The 22,203-nt window shown below is 46.9% G+C and overlaps 1 protein-coding gene across 1 annotated transcript in view; it reads left to right on the plus strand.

Moving 5' to 3' along the window:
- LOC144737840 (uncharacterized) overlaps window positions 1-22,203 on the plus strand; it is a 55,974-nt gene that overhangs the window by 2,972 nt on the left and 30,799 nt on the right. Inside the window, exons 2-4 of the mRNA XM_078620714.1 lie at window positions 9,628-10,096; window positions 13,257-13,528; window positions 18,264-18,689. Of these exons, the coding sequence (XP_078476840.1) occupies window positions 9,628-10,096; window positions 13,257-13,528; window positions 18,264-18,689 (1,167 nt within the window). The remainder of the gene's footprint in view (window positions 1-9,627; window positions 10,097-13,256; window positions 13,529-18,263; window positions 18,690-22,203) is intronic.

Consider the following 22,203-nt stretch of genomic DNA (forward strand, 5'->3'; position numbering starts at 1 on the left):
AATATTAGCCCGTGCGCTCCGGTGGAGAAAGGTCCCCATTATGAATCGTTTCGCAACATTCAGGTCCAGAATACCGAAGTATACCGGGAATCACCTGTACTTTAAAAACATGTAAATTGATAAAACTATAGACAATAATTTTAAATTTGAAGCTTTCGGGACTGCAAGGATTCATATTCTTAGGTTTTTCTGTAAAGTCACGTAGGTAAAACATCAAAATTAATAAATATAATAAAATAAAATAAAAGTCACGACGTTTCGGAGGCAACACAAGTCTCCGTCATCAGGTGGGACCGTCACAGCCAGATTAGCTGCATCAAGTGAGGCAATGATTCAAGATGCAATCCCTTAAAAGCAAGTTGAGGGGGGAGGAGAGGGGGGCTCATCAGAATGTGGTAGCCAATGAATGGAACGTATCGGGAGGGAGGGGGGCGGGGCTCAAAGACAGCACGGGGCGCCAGGCACAACGCATCGGGAGGGGGAGGGGCCAAAAGGATGTGCTCGACGTTCCATTCATTGGCTATCACATTCTGATGAGCCCCCCTCTCCTCCCCCCTCAACTTGCTTTTAAGGGATTGCATCTTGAATCATTGCCTCACTTGATGCAGCTAATCTGGCTGTGACGGTCCCACCTGATGACGGAGACTTGTGTTGCCTCCGAAACGTCGTGACTTTTATTTTATTTTATTATTTTTATTAATTTTGATGTTTTACCTACGTGACTTTACCGAAACAACCTAAGAATATAGACAATAACACTAAACATTAAACGACAACACAAATTATCAACTGGTTTTATAATTTATAGCACCATAAACGGAGGTACGGTATTAAAATCTCATTAGAAGTATTAAATCGCAATCTACACATATGTATGTAAATTATCTGTTCAATCGAACCGGAGGTCGGATATGTGAACTGTGGAGATACAGGGCAAGAATCGCATTCAAATTTTAGAATAACAATATGGTCGTATTAGCATTTTAATGGGCTTGAATGTGTAGTGGTGGTATTGACGTGCGCCGACTGTGACAGTGATGGATCACGGGGCGGCGCGGGGTGCGGGGTTGGGCACGCGTTGTGGGCGTGGTGTGGACGCGCGCGCCGGGAGTGACAGATGACGGGGCGGCGCGGCGTGAGTGGTGAGGCACGATGAGATGTGGGAAAAGAGGATCGTAGCCAGCGCCCGGCGATTGGTCGAATAAGTGGGTGCTCGCAGCGACGTCCGCAGATAGGGTATAAAGGGGGACGCGCGAGAGCACTCGGGGAGAGTTACCCAGTTGAAGACCCGAAGACGGAGCTGAAGACTTAGCCAGTGGCGTTAGTCGCCGAGTAGCTAAGTGGATGTTGGTCATCCGAGTAGCTCAGTGGCGTTAGTCGCCAAGTAGCTAAGTGGGTGTTTGTCACCCGAGTACTAAGTGGATGTTGGTCATCCGAGTAGGCCAGTGGCGTTAGTCGCCGAGTAGCTAAGTGGATGTTGGTCATCCGAGTAGCTCAGTGGGCGTTAGTCGCCAAGTAGCTAAGTGGGTGTTTGTCACCCGGGTACTAAGTGGATGTGGGTCATCCGAGTAGCTCAGTGGGCGTTAGTCGCCAAGTAGCTAAGTGGGTGTTTGTCACCCGGGTACTAAGTGGATGTGGGTCATCCGAGTAGCTCAGTGGGCGTTAGTCGCCAAGTAGCTAAGTGGGTGTTTGTCACCCGAGATACAAAGTAGGTGTTAGTCACCTGTAACCAAGTTTGATAAAATAAAGAGTGTGTTACCCGTGAAGTCGTCTCCCGCCGAGTTACTACATTACAACTGGCGTCAGAAGTAAACCTGTCTTCAAGAAGTATGGACACAAGGAAGACTACCCGTACCCACGAGCGAGGTCGGGATGACGACGGCGTACCGGGGACACCGACCTCGGGAGTAGAGGACGAGGAGTTGCCGCCGATGCAGCACTTCGCGGTGATGGCCGACGCTCCGCTTGCCTCCGACACCGGCCTCCAGGACGCGCACGCCCGGTTGGCGGAGTTGCTACTCGCCGCCGCCGCTGTCTTGGCCGACATCTCCGTTCCGGCGAGCGGAAAAACGGCTGCGGGGGTCGTGGAGGAAGCGACGGTGGAGGATTCCCGCCAAAGGGCGCTTCGCGCCAAAAGTCTGGAAGTTGCCGCCGTTTTTGGGGGGCCGCCACCGATTGGCGGGAAAGACGGACGCCACGTGGCCGGACACCTCCGCGCAGCGCAGCCCACGTCATCGGCGCTCGCCGGAGCCCTCCATTTTGCGCCTGACAACCGAGCCGACATTTTACACAACTCCAGCGGAGCGCGGGAAAATCTCTCCGACGTCGATGACGATCGGGTCCTCCAGCAAAGATTGCCCGCGCTGTCGGCGTTCAAGGCGGATGGAGGCGACTGGGGAGCCTTCCAACGAAGGTTCCTCGCTCATCAGGAGATGTCGGGGTGGTCCGACACCACTGCCCTGCGTGCGTTGCCAGCGATGCTTGACGACGACGCGCTTGCAGCCTTCACATCTGCTGCAAGGTCGTCCCGCTCTACGCTCCAGGCCGCACTACACCTGATGGCGAAGGTGTTCGGGCCGCCCTCCACGTGCCGCCACCAGTTCTACGATCGGCGGAAGGTGGCTGGGGAAACGACGCTAGCCTACCGCACGGCACTGCTCGCCTTGGCGGACGCGGCTTTTCCCCGCATGGATAAGGAGGGGAAGGACGCCATGGTGACGGAGCAGCTGCTGGTGTTGGCCCACGAGTTGGGGGTCCCCATCAACGTGGCAGACGAGATGGAGATCTGCTCCCTGGCGATCGCCACGAGCATTCACGCGTACGAGGTCCTCAAACGCAAGCCGGGGGTCGTCTGCAAATGGCCGGGGGATGCGGCACTGGCCGCCACGATCGCCGAAACTCAGCCAGCTGCGGTGCAGGAGCGGGGCTTCGCTGCATCGTGTCCGGGGGAGTGGAGAACGGGAGGTCGTTCGCCCACACGTTCGCCCCGCAAGCTGGAGCAACCGAAACCTACGACGTCCGTCGTCTGCTACAACTGCGGCCTTCGGGGTCACGTCGCAGCCGGGTGCCGGGCCCCGCGTCCGCGCGCCGCAGGACCACGTCGGGACGACGACCAGGGCCACAAGTCATCCCAACAAAACCCGGCAAGTCGCAGCACCTCACACGTTCGGTCCACAAACACGGCACATTCGGGTCGCCGCTTCGCGGTGGGGGGTTCGCGGCTGGGTGCCGGGGGTTCAATTCGGCGAGGGGGGTCCGTACGCGGCCCGCAAGCAGTCGAGTGGTCCGAATTGGCCCACAGGATCGTGGCTGCGTCAGCCGGGTCGTCCGTGGTAACGGGGTTCATTGACGGGGTTGAGGTCCGGGTGCTTGTTGACACGGGTGCGTCGGCCACCATCATCTCGGACCTTATTTATAACATTCTTCCCGTCCAAAGTAGACCCCTTCTGCCAGTAGACGTGCCATTTTATGCGGCGAATGGGGGATCCCTGGGGATCATCGGCCAGATTCGGGCGACTATTTGCATTGGGGACATTAAATTAGCGGGCCCTATTTTTGTATCATCATCGCTGGCCGTTCCCTGTTTGCTAGGTACGGACTTTTTGTCAAAAATGCCCATCAAAATTCTTATTGATCAGGCCTGCATAGAGCTTCCGTCAGGTCGGCCGGTTGCCTTCTTGTCGAGCCCTATCAAAGTGCGCACGGTTTGTGCGACGGTGCAGGCGCTGGCGACTCACACTGTACGGGTACCCCCGGGATCGCAAATGTTAGTACCCCTTCGGTTCAGGAAGCCACTCGAGGTGGGTGCGGAGGCACAGGGGGTGCTGTTGGGGCCGTCAAACAGAGCCAGTAAGGGCCTCGACTTAGCGGTTGCTCAAACCGTGGTGAGAGGGGACAGTGAGCCGTTCGTAATGGTCCTGAATACGGGGTCGCGGCCGGCCGTAATTGCGCAGGGAACGGTGCTGGCTCACGCCGCGCCGCTGCCCGTTGAGGAACGGCTCGTGGCTCAAGCAGATTTTACTGTCGAGTCGCATCCTCAAAGTGATGAGGGGACTGAGTGGTTGGACTCGCTGTGTGCGGGTTCTGCTAACTTGTCCGGGGTGCAATTGGGAGCATTGAGGGGTTTGCTCATCGAGTTTGCTGACGTGTTCAGCAAACATAAGTACGATATCGGCTGCACTGACCTGTTGCGCCACCACATAGCTACAGGGGACGCGGCCCCTATTCGTCAGAATCCCTTCCGGCTCAGCCCGGCCGAGAAGGAACATGTGCAATCGGCGGTTAATGATATGTTGGCGGCCGATATCATTTCGCCCTCTTCTAGTCCGTGGGGTGCTCCTATTGTCCTAGTAAAGAAACAGGACGGGTCCTTGCGGTTTTGTGTCGATTTCCGCCGCTTAAACAAAATCTCGATGGCGGATGCGTATCCGCTCCCCAGGATGGATGAGTCGCTGGATGCCTTGGCGGGAGCGCAGTTTTTTTCCACACTCGATCTGCTTTCTGGATTTTGGCAATTGCCACTCGATAACGAGTCTAAACCTAAAACTGCTTTCCGGACACCTGGGGGCCTTTTTGAATTCAACCGTTTGCCCATGGGCTTACATTCCGCTCCCGCCACGTTCCAGAGACTCATGGAATTGGTTTTATCGGGCCTCCAATGGGATACCTGTTTGATTTATCTTGACGATATTATCGTCTTTAGTCGGACTTTCGAGGAGCACCTCCAGCGACTGAGAGCGGTGTTCCTCAGGATGCGTTCCGCTAAGCTTAAATTTAAACTGGCTAAATGTTTTCTGCTTCGGGAATCGGTCAGGTATTTGGGCCATATCGTGAGTCGTTCAGGGATCTCGACGGACCCTGCTAAGACGCATTGCGTCAGCTCATGGCCAACGCCAACCTCGGTCACGGAGGTTCGTAGTTTCATTGGTTTTGCCTCCTATTACCGTCGTTTTGTCAAGCAATTTGCCACCATAGCCAAGCCCCTGCACGCTTTGACGGCTAAAGGTGTGAGGTTTCACTGGGGGGCAGAGGAGGAGGATGCGTTCTGCTCCCTCCGTGACGCTTTGGTGCAGGCTCCCCCCTTGTGTTACCCCGATTTCACACAACCGTTTTTGCTTGACACGGACGCCAGCAATACGGGTATCGGGGGGGTGCTCTCACAGTTGGTCGGGGGGGTTGAACGGGTGGTCGCCTACGGTAGTAGGGTTCTTTCCCCCGCGGAACAACGCTATTGCGTAACTCGTCGTGAATTGTTAGCCATTGTGTTTTTTACACAGCAATTCAGGCCGTATCTTTACGGCCGTCATTTTACGGTCCGGACGGACCATGCGGCTCTACAATACGCTATGCGCGTGGCGCAGCCATCGGGCCAATTGTCCCGATGGTTGGAGGTCCTTCAAGACTACCAATTCACGACGATTTACCGCAAGGGGTTGCGGCACTCAAACGCGGACGCCTTGTCGCGGTTGCCGCCGTGCACGGACTGCACATGTTTGTTGGGATCAGCGCGGTGCAAACCCCCGGTCGCCGGCACCCCGGGAGTTGCGCTCGCCGCCACTGACACCCCGGGAGAGGACGCCCCCACGGGGAGGGATTCGCTGTTGTCGTTGCCCCTCATTGAGTGGGGCCGCCTCCAGATGTCCGACAGCTCCCTACTTACGCTGCGTCGGAAAGTTGGCGCTCCCGAACAAGGGGAGGCGCGGGTCGGTTCCTGGGTATGCAGACAGGGCCTGTTGATGAGGTGGGACAACATGTCCCGGCGTCACGTGCTCGTTGTGCCTGTTGCTATGCGGGGTAGGGTTGTTCTGGCAGCTCATGAACGGCTCATGCATCTGGGTTTTCACAAAACGCTCGCCCTAATCCAGCGAGACTATTATTGGCCGGGGATGGGTAACGACGTGGCGAATATTTTTAAGGGATGCGTAGGGTGCGCCAAAAGGAAACCGCCACCATTGGCAGCTAATCCACCGCTGCAATCCATTCAGGTTTCGCGTATAAACGAATTGGTAGCGTTGGACATCTTGGGGCCCTTTCCGGTTACACCAAGGGGAAATAGGTTCCTGCTGGTTGGCGTGGAATACTTCACCCGATGGCCTATGGCATGGCCGCTCGCCAACCAGTCGGCTGCGGCGGTGGCGGACGCCTTTGTCCAGGGTTATGTGTTGGACAAGGGCGCCCCCGAACGCTTGCTGACGGATCAAGGGAAGAATTTTTCGAGCGTTTTGTTGCGCGAGGTGTGCGACCTGTTGGGTACAAAGAAAGTGCGTACTTCCCCCTACCACCCGCAGACTGACGGGATGGTTGAGCGTCTGAACAGAACGATTACGTCTATGTTGTGCCAACAGGTCTGCGACGATCAGGTTGATTGGGACTTACAGGTGCCGGGGGTACTCGCGGCCTATCGAATGGCCCCTCATGCGGCGACAGGGTTTTCCCCATTTTTTCTTATGTATGGGCGGGAGGCCGATCCGGCCATGGACGTCCAACTGGGGATTTCCCAGCCACGTGCAAAATCTAAATTGGCAGACCACATCAAATTTAATATCGCCAAATTGACTGAAGCGCGGGAGGGGGCAAGGTTGAATTCGCGGTCGCGGCAAATTGCAAACGAGAAATTGCATGAGCGGAGGGTGCATACGCATGATTGGAAACCAGGCGATAAGGCCTGGCTGCATTGTCCACATGCACCGTTGGCTACGTCCCCCAAGTTGTTGAGACCTTGGAGGGGACCGGTGGAAATTGTGCGGGTTGCACGGCCCCAGAGTATACAGATTAAATGGGGGAAACGCCGTTGGTATGTGCACCCCTCCCGACTGAAGCCCTATGCGGCACCGTGTGACCCCGTTCTGTGCCGTGACGACCGGGCGTGTGATGTGACCGTCGACTCGGGGAGGGAGGTGTCGCAGGCTGATCCTCACGTGTCTCCACCTGACCCACCCCCAGGTGCCTCGGGCTTGACGGCTGCTGACCGTCGAGAGCCTGAACCCCGGGGCACGCACGAGTCCTCGATGCCTGGCCGATGTCTTCCTGAACCGCCGGCACCACCGGACGTTCAACCGCGTCTGGTGCCGTATGACGGACCGGCAAGGCGGACTCGGGCTAGGTCTCAACAATTTTCATGAGGACGGTTTTTTTTTGTGCTCTACACCGAACTCGCCCGGTGTTCCCCTCTGCCGGGGTAATGTCCCGTTGTAGGGACGCTCGGGAGAAAAGGGGACACTGCACGAGTCGAAAGAAAAAAAAAAAATTTCCATTTTTTTTTTGTATACACATTGCTATTGTCACTCGCCGGTTTGTATATATTGTTCTATTGTCGCGGTGGCATTGGTTGAGGGTTGCGGATGGTGGTGTTCGCGTCGTGTTGTGTTGTTAGCTTAGTTGTTGTTCTTGTTGTTGTGTTGTGTTACGGGGCACACAGGGAGGGTTTGTATATTTTTGTAGCAGCCGGGGCGGCTGCGAGCTATGTGGTAGGGGGTGATGTAGTGGTGGTATTGACGTGCGCCGACTGTGACAGTGATGGATCACGGGGCGGCGCGGGGTGCGGGGTTGGGCACGCGTTGTGGGCGTGGTGTGGACGCGCGCGCCGGGAGTGACAGATGACGGGGCGGCGCGGCGTGAGTGGTGAGGCACGATGAGATGTGGGAAAAGAGGATCGTAGCCAGCGCCCGGCGATTGGTCGAATAAGTGGGTGCTCGCAGCGACGTCCGCAGGTGGGGTATAAAGGGGGACGCGCGAGAGCACTCGGGGAGAGTTACCCAGTTGAAGACCCGAAGACGGAGCTGAAGACTTAGCCAGTGGCGTTAGTCGCCGAGTAGCTAAGTGGATGTTGGTCATCCGAGTAGCTCAGTGGCGTTAGTCGCCAAGTAGCTAAGTGGGTGTTTGTCACCCGAGTACTAAGTGGATGTTGGTCATCCGAGTAGCCCAGTGGCGTTAGTCGCCGAGTAGCTAAGTGGATGTTGGTCATCCGAGTAGCTCAGTGGGCGTTAGTCGCCAAGTAGCTAAGTGGGTGTTTGTCACCCGGGTACTAAGTGGATGTGGGTCATCCGAGTAGCTCAGTGGGCGTTAGTCGCCAAGTAGCTAAGTGGGTGTTTGTCACCCGGGTACTAAGTGGATGTGGGTCATCCGAGTAGCTCAGTGGGCGTTAGTCGCCAAGTAGCTAAGTGGGTGTTTGTCACCCGAGATACAAAGTAGGTGTTAGTCACCTGTAACCAAGTTTGATAAAATAAAGAGTGTGTTACCCGTGAAGTCGTCTCCCGCCGAGTTACTACATTACAAATGTATGTTATGTGCAAATGCAATCGTTAGTCGTAAATGCGAGGGAGGGGTTAAGAGGTGCACGTTTAATCAAGTGTTAAGGACACTGTTGTTGATAAGAATTCGTCTGGACATGGCACGTGCCTTGTTCTACTCGATCAACCAAAATTAGTATAATGTCGGGAGTATGATTTCATTCAAGAGTAGTATTCACAGAGACCCGAGGACACTAACCTACCTAAAGTTATGGTTAAAAAAAGTAATCTTGAGTGACTTAATTCTCAGCTCAGACATGATCATCGCAATCATTTCCAAAGACGTGTGGGGTCCTGCGAGAGCAGGTCCCGACTACAAACAGCTGGGCAGCAGAATCGTAAGTAGCTGCGTCGCCCTCGAAATGTCATGTTGCTGCTGTTGTTGTCGCTGCTGTTGTTGCTGCTGTAGTTGCTTCTGTTGCTGTGATATACGCAGGGAGGTAGTGTGCCGTGAAGGGATGACGCCTTTGATTAAAGCCTCTGATCAAACTCACCCGATTGATGCCCTTGATCGTCGCATTTGATCAACTCATAGTGAAACATAATATTATAACCTATGAACTACAACCTATCCATTGTAACGCTGTAAAAGAATATTACTCATTGGGTTTCACTCCCTCGTCGAGAAGGCCGCTCTCTTCCTTTTCTAAAGTTATGTGCTAATTTCTCTGCATTCACTTTAAATCGAGAACAATGTTTTTTCATTTATTCAAAATAAGCGCACAATTACACACTGAGATGCACTTACATATTCATGCATGAAGCACAATGGGCACATTACCCTTAGGTATGTTAATAGACATGCGGATTGTGCCTTCCAAAATTAACAATCGAATGCAAATATCCTGAAAAACAAAGGATTGGATCCTAGGGGGTGAGTTATAAGGCGGCTCAGAAGCAGAGCTCAGTGCCATTTCGAGAGGAAACTTGATGAGGTTGGACGCTCGACTCGTCGCTCTGCTGATCGCCCTTCAACCGCGAGACAACGCAGCCTGGCGAGCACAATTGCTGCGTCGACAGTTAGGCGACTTTGCGTCGAGAGAGTTCGTGGCGACATCTTCAGACGTGTTACAGACATCGATATACCGTGAATCTCCAAGTAAGTGTCTATTTTCGCGGATAAACTCTTAAACGTGTTCGTCGTCACATTTACGGGATTTTTTTGCGTCTCGGGTTAGACGCGAGTGTCGTTCTTGTTTTAGCAGTTAACAAAATCCAAAACTCAACGTTAAACATCCTTGCGGCCGATAGCGTACTTTTGACTCGATAACACCGCTGCTGTTACTACGCTCACATGGAGCAGATACGCTCTCCACAGCCCCACGCACACGGAGACAAGAAGCCATTCAATTGCTCTGTGTGTGGGAAGTCCTTTTCACGACCATCACATCTTCAGAGACACCAGAGAACACACACGGGCGAGAAGCCGTTCCTGTGTTCTGTGTGTGGGAAGACATTTGCTCAGTCATCACATCTTCAGATTCATCAGAGAACACACACGGGCGAGAAGCCATTCCTGTGCCCTGTGTGTGGGAAGACATTTGCAAAGTCATCACATCTTCAGAGTCACCAGAAAACACACACGGGCGAGAAGCCATTCCTGTGCCCTGTGTGTGGGAAGACATTTGCACGGTCATCACATCTTCAGAGTCACCAGAGAACACACACGGGCGAGAAGCCATTCCTGTGCTCTGTGTGTGGGAAGACATTTGCACAGTCATCACATCTTCAGATTCATCAGAGAGCACACACGGGCGAGAAGCCATTCCTGTGCTCTGTGTGTGGGAAGGCATTTTCACAGTCGTCAAATCCACAATGATAGGAAACTGAAATCAAAAGCTGAAGTTCAAGGTGCTGCAATGAGTCCTGAAGAATTTTCCGCCTTCGATCCCATGCAGTTGGATCCCGAGAGATGGATGGATGTAATGGAGTGGCTCGACGATCAAACCGAGAGTCAGGGATGACTGAACAAATATTACGTCAGGTGGTTATACCTTTAAAGCCGTATCGATAACTTGTGTGTAATTTTGACCGTTTTAGTTTTACAGTTTTTGTGAGAGTTTAATGACGTGCACAATGGTGGTTTGTAATGTTATCGGATTACTTGCCGAAGTGGCGTGATGAGCAGTGGTTGTAATATGATTCAATTCCGGACAATATTGTAGTGTTTAAGTTTTCCTGTTGAGCTAAAGTTGGAATGCATCTTCAGTTAGATCTTTTCTCAACATTTTAAACGGGTTTTTTCAAGCATATAGCTTTTTTTGGTTGGTATTAATCGACTTTAGATAACCGATTTAAGGATGTACATTGATGACGCGTTCGTTGGATATATGGCCTTGACTTCAACATAGACGCACAGTGAACAAATGTGGTGAACTAATAAGGAAATAATGGGGAATGATACTTTAACGCGTTGGTATTCCTGGAACGGATATGGTTTGCATTGTATTGTTACTGTTTGAACATAGGACATAATACATTCGGTTCGAGTTTTGACTTAAAAATGATTGCAGATGAATAAAAACGTTTTTTTAACAAATGTGTGTCCGTTTATTTATTCATATCAACAACGTGTTTTAAGCGAGTTTCAGGTGGAGGATCTTCGTCACACATCTGCCCTTAACCGGCAGCATCTTGGCTGTCTCCCCATTAACATGTGTTCCTGGAGGGGAAAGGGCCCCATTATTTATCGATTCACAACGTTACGGTCCCTAATCATCAAGTATACATGGAATCCTGTACGCTATGACACGTGAACTGTAACACTATAAACGATAACACGAAACATTAAAATACTATAAATTAGTTTAATTATTTATAACACCAAAAATAGAGGTACGGTATTATAATCTCATTTTAAGTATTAGAATTACAATGTGATCGTATTAGAATCACACTCTGCGCATATGTATGTATAATAGTTACGGTATGAGAATGTCATTAGAAGCATTTTAATCGCTCATATGTATGTAAAGTATACGTTCAATCGAATCGGGGGACGGATATGCGAACTGTGGGGGTTTGCAGGGTTAGAATCGCATTAAAATTATTCTAGTAACAATATGTTCGTATGCGCATTTTACTGTGCTTGAATATATGTTATGTGCAAATGCGAATCGTTAGTCATAAATGCTAGGCAGGGTTAAAAATGTGCATGTTTAATCCAGTGTTAACCTTAATCCAGTGTTAGCATTATATTTAAGGACAATATTGTTAATATCAATTCGTCTGAAAATGGCACGTGCCTTGTTCGTCTCGATCAACGAAAATTAGTAGAATGTCGGTCATAAAGGTGTGCGAGTTCATTCATAAGCAGTGTTCGCTTATCCCCGATGACACAGACCTACACACAAAGTACTCTTTATTAAATTAATTATCAGCTCAGACATCTTCATCTCAATCATTTCCAAAAACGTGTGGGGTCCCGCAAGAGCAGGGCCTGGCAACAAATATCTGAGCAGCGGAAGCAGCAGAATCAGAAGTAGCTGCGTCGCCCTCGAAATGTGATGTTGCTGCTGCTGTATTTGCTTCTGCGTCGATCAAGATTGACGCTCTTGATCGTCGCATTTGATCAACTCTGACATTGTAAACTCTCACATGTTAAACTCTAACATAGTGAAATATAATATTATAACATATGAACTACAAACTATCCATTGTTACGCTTTAAAATACGATTAACTGTTATAGTGCAGAACCACATAATTGGAGGTATGGGATTATAATCGCATACTAATTAGAATCGCACTGAGCTCATTAGAATCACACTGTGGTTGTACGTATGGTAAGTTAATATGCCAACCGGGGGTAGGATATGCAGGATTAGAATCGAATTACAATAATTCGAATCCCACTCGTCGTATTAGAATCACACTTTCCACTGTTGGATGCATGTGTCGTATCAATGGAATCGAATAGCCATATAAGTATATACAGTATACACAAATAAAGAGTATAACAATCACACATTGTAACATAAATACAATAAACATTATTTAAAACACGTATTTACAAATATATATTCCACTATTTAAAAACTCAGAATGTCGTCGTTTATGTGGGGACATGGAGCGCAGTGGATCGTATCGTCTAAGCTGCTTTTCGGAATCCGTGTGATAACCCAGTCACATCGCCTAACTCCAGTGACAGCACCTTACCCAAACTACATCTCCCCAACAAGACAGCCTTACCGATGCTGTGCATTATGTTTATGGGATAACAGAGGTGTGTATTTTCCCATACGCCTTGCCCAAAAAGACTGATTGTCCGCTTAACAGCCTAGCCTGTAAACCACCATTGGTGATAGTGTTGTTTGAAAGCAACTATTAAATTCCCTTTGGCGACTTTAAAAGCTGCTGGTGGCTGGCCAAACCATGCCTCTCTATTTGTCTCCTGAGTGATGACGGATACAAACCAGACCAAGCGGAGACCACGTACCAGATCGGATTTTGGTTACTGATGTTAGAGTGATTGTGTTGCAAGTGTGGTCACTAGGCGTCTGTACGTGCTCACTCCCGAAGCTCGGCGGTTATTGGCAACGCCACGGGGCAGCATTCACTTTAAATCGAGGACAATGGAGGGCATGGGGAACGTGTTTTTCCATTTATTAAAAATAAGCGCACAATTACACACTGAGATGCACTTACATATTCATGCATGACGCACAATGAACACATTACTCTTCGGTATGTTAATAGACATGCGGATTGTACCTTCCAAAATTAACAATCGAATGCAAATATCCTGAAAGACAAAGGATTGGATCCTAGGGGGGGAGTTATGAGGCGGCTCAGAAGCGGTGCTCAATGCCATTTCGAGAGGGAACTTGATGAGGTTGGACGCTCGACTAATCGCTCTGCTGATCGCCCTTCAACCGCGAGACAACGCAGACTGGCGAGCACAATTGTTGTGTCGACAGTTAGGCGACTTTGCGTCGGGAGAGTTCGTGGTGACGTCTTCAGACGTCACCTCTTCAACATCATAAGAAAACGCACACGGGCGAGAAGCCATTCCTGTGCCCTGTGTGTGGGAAGACATTTGCACAGTCATCAACTCTTCAAGATCATAAGAAAACGCACACGGTCGAGAAGCCATTCCTGTGCCCTGTGTGTGGGAAGACATTTGCACGCTCATCAACTCTTCAAACTCATCAGAGAATACACACGGGCGAGAAGCCATTCCTGTGCTCTGTGTGTGTGAAGGCATTTGCACAGTCGTCAACTCTTAACAGGCATCAGAAGGTCCACAATGATAGGAAACTGAAATCAAAAGCTGAAATTCAGGGTGCTGCAATGATTCCTGAAGATAATTCCACCTTCGATCCCATGCAGTTGGATCCCGAAAGATGGCTGGATGTAATGGAGTGGCTCGAGAGTCAACCCGAGAGCTCGGGGTGACTGAAAAATATGTGGTTATACCTTTTAAGCCGTATCGAGTACTTTTGTGTGTAATTTTGACCATTTAAGTTTTACAGTTTTTGTGAGAGTTTCGTGACGTGCACTCTGGTGGTTTGTAATGTTATCGGATTACTTGCTGAAGTGGTGTGATGAGCACTGGTTGTGAGAGGGTTGAATTGTACTCGTAAAGTGTTCCTGTTGAGCTGAAGTTGGAATGCGTCTGTAGATACATCTTTTCTCAACATTTTAAACTGTTTTTTTCAAGTATATATCTTTCAGGATGTACATTGATGACGCGTTCATTGGATATATGGCCTTGACTTCAACATAGACACACAGTGAACAAATGTGGTGAACAAATAAGGAAATCATGGGGAATTATACTTTAACGCTTTGGAACGGAAATAGTTTGCATTGTACTGGAAATGTGTGAACATTGGACGTCATACATATTTCCTTAGAGTTTTGACGTAAAAATGATTGCAGATGAATAAAAACGTATTTTTAACAAATGTTTGTCCGGTCTTTATTTTATAATGTTCTTAGCAAAAACATGTTAAGCGAGTTTCAGGTGGAGGATCTCCGTCACACAAGTGTGCCCTTAACCGGCAGCATCTTGGCTGTCTACCTGATTAACACGTGTTCCTTGAGGGGAAACGTCCCCGTAGTTAATGTTTCATCAACGTACCAGTCCCTAATTCCGAAGTATGTCGGGGATAAACTGTACTCTATAACATGTAAACTGTAATACTATGCACGAAAACACTAAACATTAAACTATTATAAACTAGTGTTATAATTCATAACCATATAAACGGAGTTAAGGTATTATAATATCATTAGAAGCATTAGAATCATAGTGTGGTCGTATAAGAATATCTAATATGTATGTATAGTGTACGTGCAAGGATCGGATAAAAATTATCACAATTACAACATGGTCATATTACAATCACGATTTTCACTGCTAGATGTCATCGAATAACAAACGACGGAATATATTTATATAAATACACGCACAAACTCATTATAAACTCATGAGATTATGAATCGTTACAATTATTATAACAATCACAAATTGTGACAAAGCGAAATTCCCACAAGCAAAACACCACGCTCACGTGACGAATTCTTAAACAAACTGCAACACTCAAGTGACAGAACTCAACAAAAAAACGCCGCAATAAAAAGAACAACATCAATGGGCAAGTCTTAAAAACACACAACACACGCACGTTAGTATCTGTTAGAAGAAGACAACACCTAGCACCTTCAACTATACACATCATACAGCCAACTCGTAAATGGGGCGGTATATGACAGCCTTCACTGCTGTCGACGGGGCCAAGCAGAGAGTGTTTAACTCCATTGTTTCAGAATCCGTGTCATCACCCGGTCACAGCGCTTTACCCAAACTACATCTCCCCAACAGGGCAGCCTTCCATATGCTGTGTATTTTAGCAGTTATTTACGAATGCACTTGAAGATGACAATTCGTCTAGAAAAGGCAGGCGACTTGTTCTACCAACACGATTTCAAATTTCTATCCGAAAGAAGTATGAGTTCATTCATGAGTAGTATTCACTAAGCCCCGATGGCACTAACCTACACACAGTTATGATTAAACAAAGTAAACATTAGTCGCTCATCCCAGCTCAGACATGATCATAGCAATTATTTACAAATCCGTGTCGGGTCCCACGAGAACAGGGCACGTCCACAAACTATCAAATTGTAAACTCACATTGCATACTCTAACATTATAAACTCTAACAATATAACCTTTAACCTATGAGCTATACATTGTAACGCTTTAAAATAACACTACAAACTAGTGTTACAGTAAACTATAATGTTGTGAACTCTAACAATATAAGCTATGTGCGATACATTAAAACGTTATAAAATAACATCATAAACTAGTGTTACAGATTAGAACACCGTACATTGAAGTGTGATATTCGAATCTCATTCGAATTCTCAGCTTCACAACGTGTTCCTCTAAGAATCACACTATGCTCGTGAGTATGTAACATGTCTGTATGTAACATGTATGCATGTGACATTTATGTAATATGGACGTGCGATCCAATTGTGGGATATGTGAAACGGAAGGTGCAGGATCAGGATGGGATTAAAATTATTTGAATAACACTTTGGTGGTATTAGGATCAAGCTGTCCACTATTGGATAAATGTTCCATCTCAATGGCATCAAATAGCAATATTCAGTATGGATATGTAAAATAATCGCACAAACCCAATATTAGCCCGTGCGCTCCGGTGGAGAAAGGTCCCCATTATGAATCGTTTCGCAACATTCAGGTCCAGAATACCGAAGTATACCGGGAATCACCTGTACTTTAAAAACATGTAAATTGATAAAACTATAGACAATAATTTTAAATTTGAAGCTTTCGGGACTGCAAGGATTCATATTCTTAGGTTTTTCTGTAAAGTCACGTAGGTAAAACATCAAAATTAATAAATATAATAAAATAAAATAAAAGTCACGACGTTTCGGAGGCAACACAAGTCTCCGTCATCAGGTGGGACCGTCACAGCCAGATTAGCTGCATCAAGTGAGGCAATGATTCAAGATGCAATCCCTTAAAAGCAAGTTGAGGGGGGAGGAGAGGGGGGCTCATCAGAATGTGGTAGCCAATGAATGGAACGTATCGGGAGGGAGGGGGGCGGGGCTCAAAGACAGCACGGGGCGCCAGGCACAACGCATCGGGAGGGGGAGGGGCCAAAAGGATGTGCTCGACGTTCCATTCATTGGCTATCACATTCTGATGAGCCCCCCTCTCCTCCCCCCTCAACTTGCTTTTAAGGGATTGCATCTTGAATCATTGCCTCACTTGATGCAGCTAATCTGGCTGTGACGGTCCCACCTGATGACGGAGACTTGTGTTGCCTCCGAAACGTCGTGACTTTTATTTTATTTTATTATTTTTATTAATTTTGATGTTTTACCTACGTGACTTTACCGAAACAACCTAAGAATATAGACAATAACACTAAACATTAAACGACAACACAAATTATCAACTGGTTTTATAATTTATAGCACCATAAACGGAGGTACGGTATTAAAATCTCATTAGAAGTATTAAATCGCAATCTACACATATGTATGTAAATTATCTGTTCAATCGAACCGGAGGTCGGATATGTGAACTGTGGAGATACAGGGCAAGAATCGCATTCAAATTTTAGAATAACAATATGGTCGTATTAGCATTTTAATGGGCTTGAATGTATGTTATTGTCAAATGCAATCGTTAGTCGTAAATGCGAGGGAGGGGTTAAGAGGTGCACGTTTAATCAAGTGTTAAGGACACTGTTGTTGATAAGAATTCGTCTGGACATGGCACGTGCCTTGTTCTACTCGATCAACCAAAATTAGTATAATGTCGGGAGTATGATTTCATTCAAGAGTAGTATTCACAGAGACCCGAGGACACTAACCTACCTAAAGTTATGGTTAAAAAAAGTAATCTTGAGTGACTTAATTCTCAGCTCAGACATGATCATCGCAATCATTTCCAAAGACGTGTGGGGTCCTGCGAGAGCAGGTCCCGACTACAAACAGCTGGGCAGCAGAATCGTAAGTAGCTGCGTCGCCCTCGAAATGTCATGTTGCTGCTGTTGTTGTCGCTGCTGTTGTTGCTGCTGTAGTTGCTTCTGTTGCTGTGATATACGCAGGGAGGTAGTGTGCCGTGAAGGGATGACGCCTTTGATTAAAGCCTCTGATCAAACTCACCCGATTGATGCCCTTGATCGTCGCATTTGATCAACTCATAGTGAAACATAATATTATAACCTATGAACTACAACCTATCCATTGTAACGCTGTAAAAGAATATTACTCATTGGGTTTCACTCCCTCGTCGAGAAGGCCGCTCTCTTCCTTTTCTAAAGTTATGTGCTAATTTCTCTGCATTCACTTTAAATCGAGAACAATGTTTTTTCATTTATTCAAAATAAGCGCACAATTACACACTGAGATGCACTTACATATTCATGCATGAAGCACAATGGGCACATTACCCTTCGGTATGTTAATAGACATGCGGATTGTGCCTTCCAAAATTAACAATCGAATGCAAATATCCTGAAAAACAAAGGATTGGATCCTAGGGGGTGAGTTATAAGGCGGCTCAGAAGCAGAGCTCAGTGCTATTTCGAGAGGAAACTTGATGAGGTTGGACGCTCGACTCGTCGCTCTGCTGATCGCCCTTCAACCGCGAGACAACGCAGCCTGGCGAGCACAATTGCTGCGTCGACAGTTAGGCGACTTTGCGTCGGGAGAGTTCGTGGCGACATCTTCAGACGGGTTCCAGACATCGATATACCGTGAATCTCCAAGTAAGTGTCTATTTTCGCGGATAAACTCTTAAACGTGTTCGTCGTCAAATTAGCGGGATTTGTTTGCGTCTCGGTTAGACGCGAGAGTTTTAGCAGTTAACAAAATCCAAAACTCAACGCTAAACATCCTTGCGGCCGATAGCGTACTTTTGACTCAATAACACCGCTACTGTTACGACACTCACATGGAGCAGAAACGCTCTCCACAGCCCCACGCACACGGAGGCAAGAAGCAATTCAATTGCTCTTTGTGTGGGAAGGCATTTTCACGGCCATCACATCTTCAGAGACACCAGAGAACACACACGGGCGAGAAGTCGTTCCTGTGTTCTGTGTGTGGGAAGGCATTTGCACACTCATCACATCTTCAGAGTCACCAGAGAACACACACCGGCGAGAAGCCATTCCTGTGCCCTGTGTGTGGGAAGACATTTGCACACTCCTCACATCTCCAGAGTCACCAGAGAACACACACGGGCGAGAAGCCATTCCTGTGCCCTGTGTGCGGGAAGACATTTGCACACTCATCACATCTTCAGCGTCACCAGAGAACGCACACGGGCGAGAAGCCATTCTTGTGCCCTGTGTGTGGGGAGGCATTTGCACACTCATCAAACATGAACAGGCATCAGAAGGTCCACAATGATAGGAAACTGAAATCAAAAGCTGAAATTCAAGGTGCTGCAATGAGTCCTGAAGAAGTTTCCACCTTCGATCCCATGCAGTTGGATTCCGAGAGATGGCTGGATGTAATGGAGTGGCTCGAGGGTCAAACAGAGAGCTCGGGGTGACTGAAAAAATATTATGTCATGTGGTTATACCTTTTAATCCGTATCGAGTACTTTTGTGTGTAATTTTGACCATTTTAGTTTTACAGTTTTTGTGAGAGTTTAATGACGTGCACAGTGGTTGTTTGTAATGTTATCGGATTACTTGCCAAAGTGGTGTGATGAGCACTGGTTGTGAGAGGGTTCAATTGTAGTCGTTAAGTGTTCCTGTTGTGCTAAAGTTGGAATGCATCTGTAGTTAGATCTTTACTCAACATTTTAAAAGTTTTTTTTTTCAAGTATAAAGCTTTTTTTGGTTGTTAATAATCGACTTTAGGATGTACGTTGATGACGCGTTCGTTGGATATATGGCCTTGACTTCAACATAGACGCACAGTGAACAAATGTGGTGAACTAATAAGGAAATCATTGCGAATGAAAGCTTTGGTATTCCTGGAACGGAAATGGTTTGCATTGTACTGGAAATGTGTGAACATAGGACGTAATAAATATTCCCTTCGAGTGTTGACGTAAAAATGATTGCAGATGAATAAAACGTATTTTTAACAAATGTTTGTCCGTTCTTTATTTCATAATGTTCCGAGCAAAAACATGTTAAGGTAATTTCAGGTGGAGGATCTCCGTCACACAAGTGTGCCCTTAACCGGCAGCATCTTGGCTGTCTACCCGATTAACACGTGGTCCTTGAGGGGAAAGGTCCCCGTTGTTAATCGTTCATCAACGTACCAGTCCCTAATCCCGAAGTATGTCGGGGATAAACTGTACTTTACAACATGTAAACTGTAATACTATAAACGATAACACTAAACATTAAACGATTATAAACTAGTGTTTTAATTTATAACCATATAAACGGAGGTAAGGTATTATAATATCATTAGAAGCATTAGAATCACAGCGTGGTCGTATAAGAATCGCTAATATGTTTGTATAGTGTACGTGAAATGATCGGATGAAAATTATTACAATTACAACATGGTCATATTACAATCACGATTTTCACTGGTAGATGTAATCGAATAACAAAAGACGGAATATATTTATATAAATACACGCACAAACTCATTATAAACTCATCAGATTATGAATGGTGACAATTATTAAAACAATCACAAATTGTGACAGAGAAATTCCCACATGCAAAACACCACGCTCACGTGACGAATTCTTAAACAAACTGCAACACTCAAGTGACAAAATTCAACAAAAAAAAGGCCGCAATAAAAAGAAAAACATCAATGGACAAATCCAAAAGACAGTCAATACATGCACGTTAGTAGCTGTTAGAAGAAGATAACACCTAGCACCTTCAACTAGACACATTATACAGCGAACTTCGTAAATGGGGCGGTATATGACAGCCTTCGCTGCTGTCGACGGGGCCAAGCAGCGAGTGTTTAACTCCATTGTTTCAGAATCCGTGTTATCACCCGGTCACAGTGCCTTAGCCAAACTACATCTCCCCAACAAGGCAACCTTCACTATGCTGTATATTTTAGCAGTATATTTACGGACGCACTTGAAGATAACAATTCGTCTAGAAAAGGCAGGCGACTTGTTCTACCAACACGATTTCAAATTTCTATCCGAAAGAAGTACGAGTTCATTCATGAGTAGTATTCACTAAGCCCCGATGGCACTAACCTACACACAGTTATGATTAAACAAAGTAAACATTAGTCTCTCATCTCAGCTCAGACATGATCATAGCAATTATTTCCAAATCCGTGTCGGGTCCCACGAGAACAGGGCACGGCCACAAACTCTCAGATTGAAGAAAAAGTCGCTGCTTTGCCATCGAATGGTTTCGTAGCTGCTGTAGTTGCTTCTGTTACTGTTATATACGCAGCATGTTGGTGTCCCATGATGGGATAACGCATTTGAGCAAAAACTATGATGGAACCTACCAGACCAACGCCATCGATCGACGTCTTGGATATACTCTCACATTGTAAACTCTCACATTGTGAACTTTAACATTATGAACTTCAACAATGGTAACTTAAAAACATTCACATATACATTTGAAGAATCTACAAATTACTGAAACTAGTGTTATAGTAAACTCCGTGTGGGGTCCCACGAGGACAGGGCACGGCCAAAAACTCTCACATTATAAACTCAAACTGTAAGCTCTAACATTATAAACTCTAACAATATCACTGTTATAGCTATAAGACCGTAAACGGAGGGACAGTATTAGAATATCTATACTCTTTGGTTCTTTCGGTAAAGTCACGTAGGTATAAATAAAACAAAATAAATCACGACGTTTCGGACGCAACACAAGCGCCCGAAACGATGTCTGCCGCAGACATCGTGCTGCTCGCAGCAGACATCGCGGATATCGCGATTTTCACCTGAAGACGTGCGCTTGTGTTTTGTCCGAAACGTGATTTACATTGTTTTATTTCTACCTACGTGACTTTACCGAAAGAACCAACGAGTATTAATTCCTGCAGTCACGAAAGCTTCAAATCAATATTAGAATATCATTAGAAGTATTATAATCGCAATGTGATCGTAATAGAATCACACTGCACATATGTATGCATATTACATACATACTATGGTCGTATGTATGTATGTATGTAATATGTATGTCCGTTGGACATGCGAACCGGGGGTCGGATATGCGAACTGGGGAATTAGGAACGGATTAAAATGATTAGAATAACACTATGGTCGTATTAGAATTACACTGAGCTAGAATGTACGTTATATGTAGATGCACATCGGGAGTCGTAAATGCAACCTGGGAGGTGCGCGTTTTAGAATCGCATTAAAATTATGATAATAACAACGTGGTCCTATTAGAATCACGCTATCGACTGCTGCTGATGTTCCGGTGGCGGCCTCCGATTCGGGCTCAGCTCTTCATTTACTCGCCTGGTTGGTGCCGCGGGACGCAGCGTCTCATCCGACAGGCGTTGCAGCAGCTGAGTGGTGGCATCCGTGAGTTTGTCAACTTTCTCTTCAAGTTGAGGCCGTCTCCCTCGTGGTCTCCTCCCTCTGCGCGTGTTGTGGGTTGATCATGGCAGAGGTGGAACTGCATGTTGAATTGGGTGTAGACCTTATTTTAGCAACATATGTAAGTACAGTGTTGTGTTTAGAATGGGTCTAGACAAGGAAGGTGACTTGTTCTACACGGGCAGCCAAAATGATTACAATTTCTGTCATTAAACAGTGTGAGTTCATTCATGAGCAGTATTCGCTGAGCCATGATGACACTAACCTACATACAGTTATGGTTAAACAAATTAATATTTAGTCACTTAATTCTCAGTTCAGACATGATCATCGCAATCATTTCTAAAGACGTGTGCGGTCCCGCGAGAGCGTTGCCGGGCTACAAATAGCC

The sequence above is a fragment of the Lampetra planeri genome, chromosome 74 (genome assembly GCF_965212315.1).
Source record: "Lampetra planeri chromosome 74, kcLamPlan1.2.h2, whole genome shotgun sequence".
Lineage (NCBI taxonomy): Eukaryota > Metazoa > Chordata > Hyperoartia > Petromyzontiformes > Petromyzontidae > Lampetra > Lampetra planeri.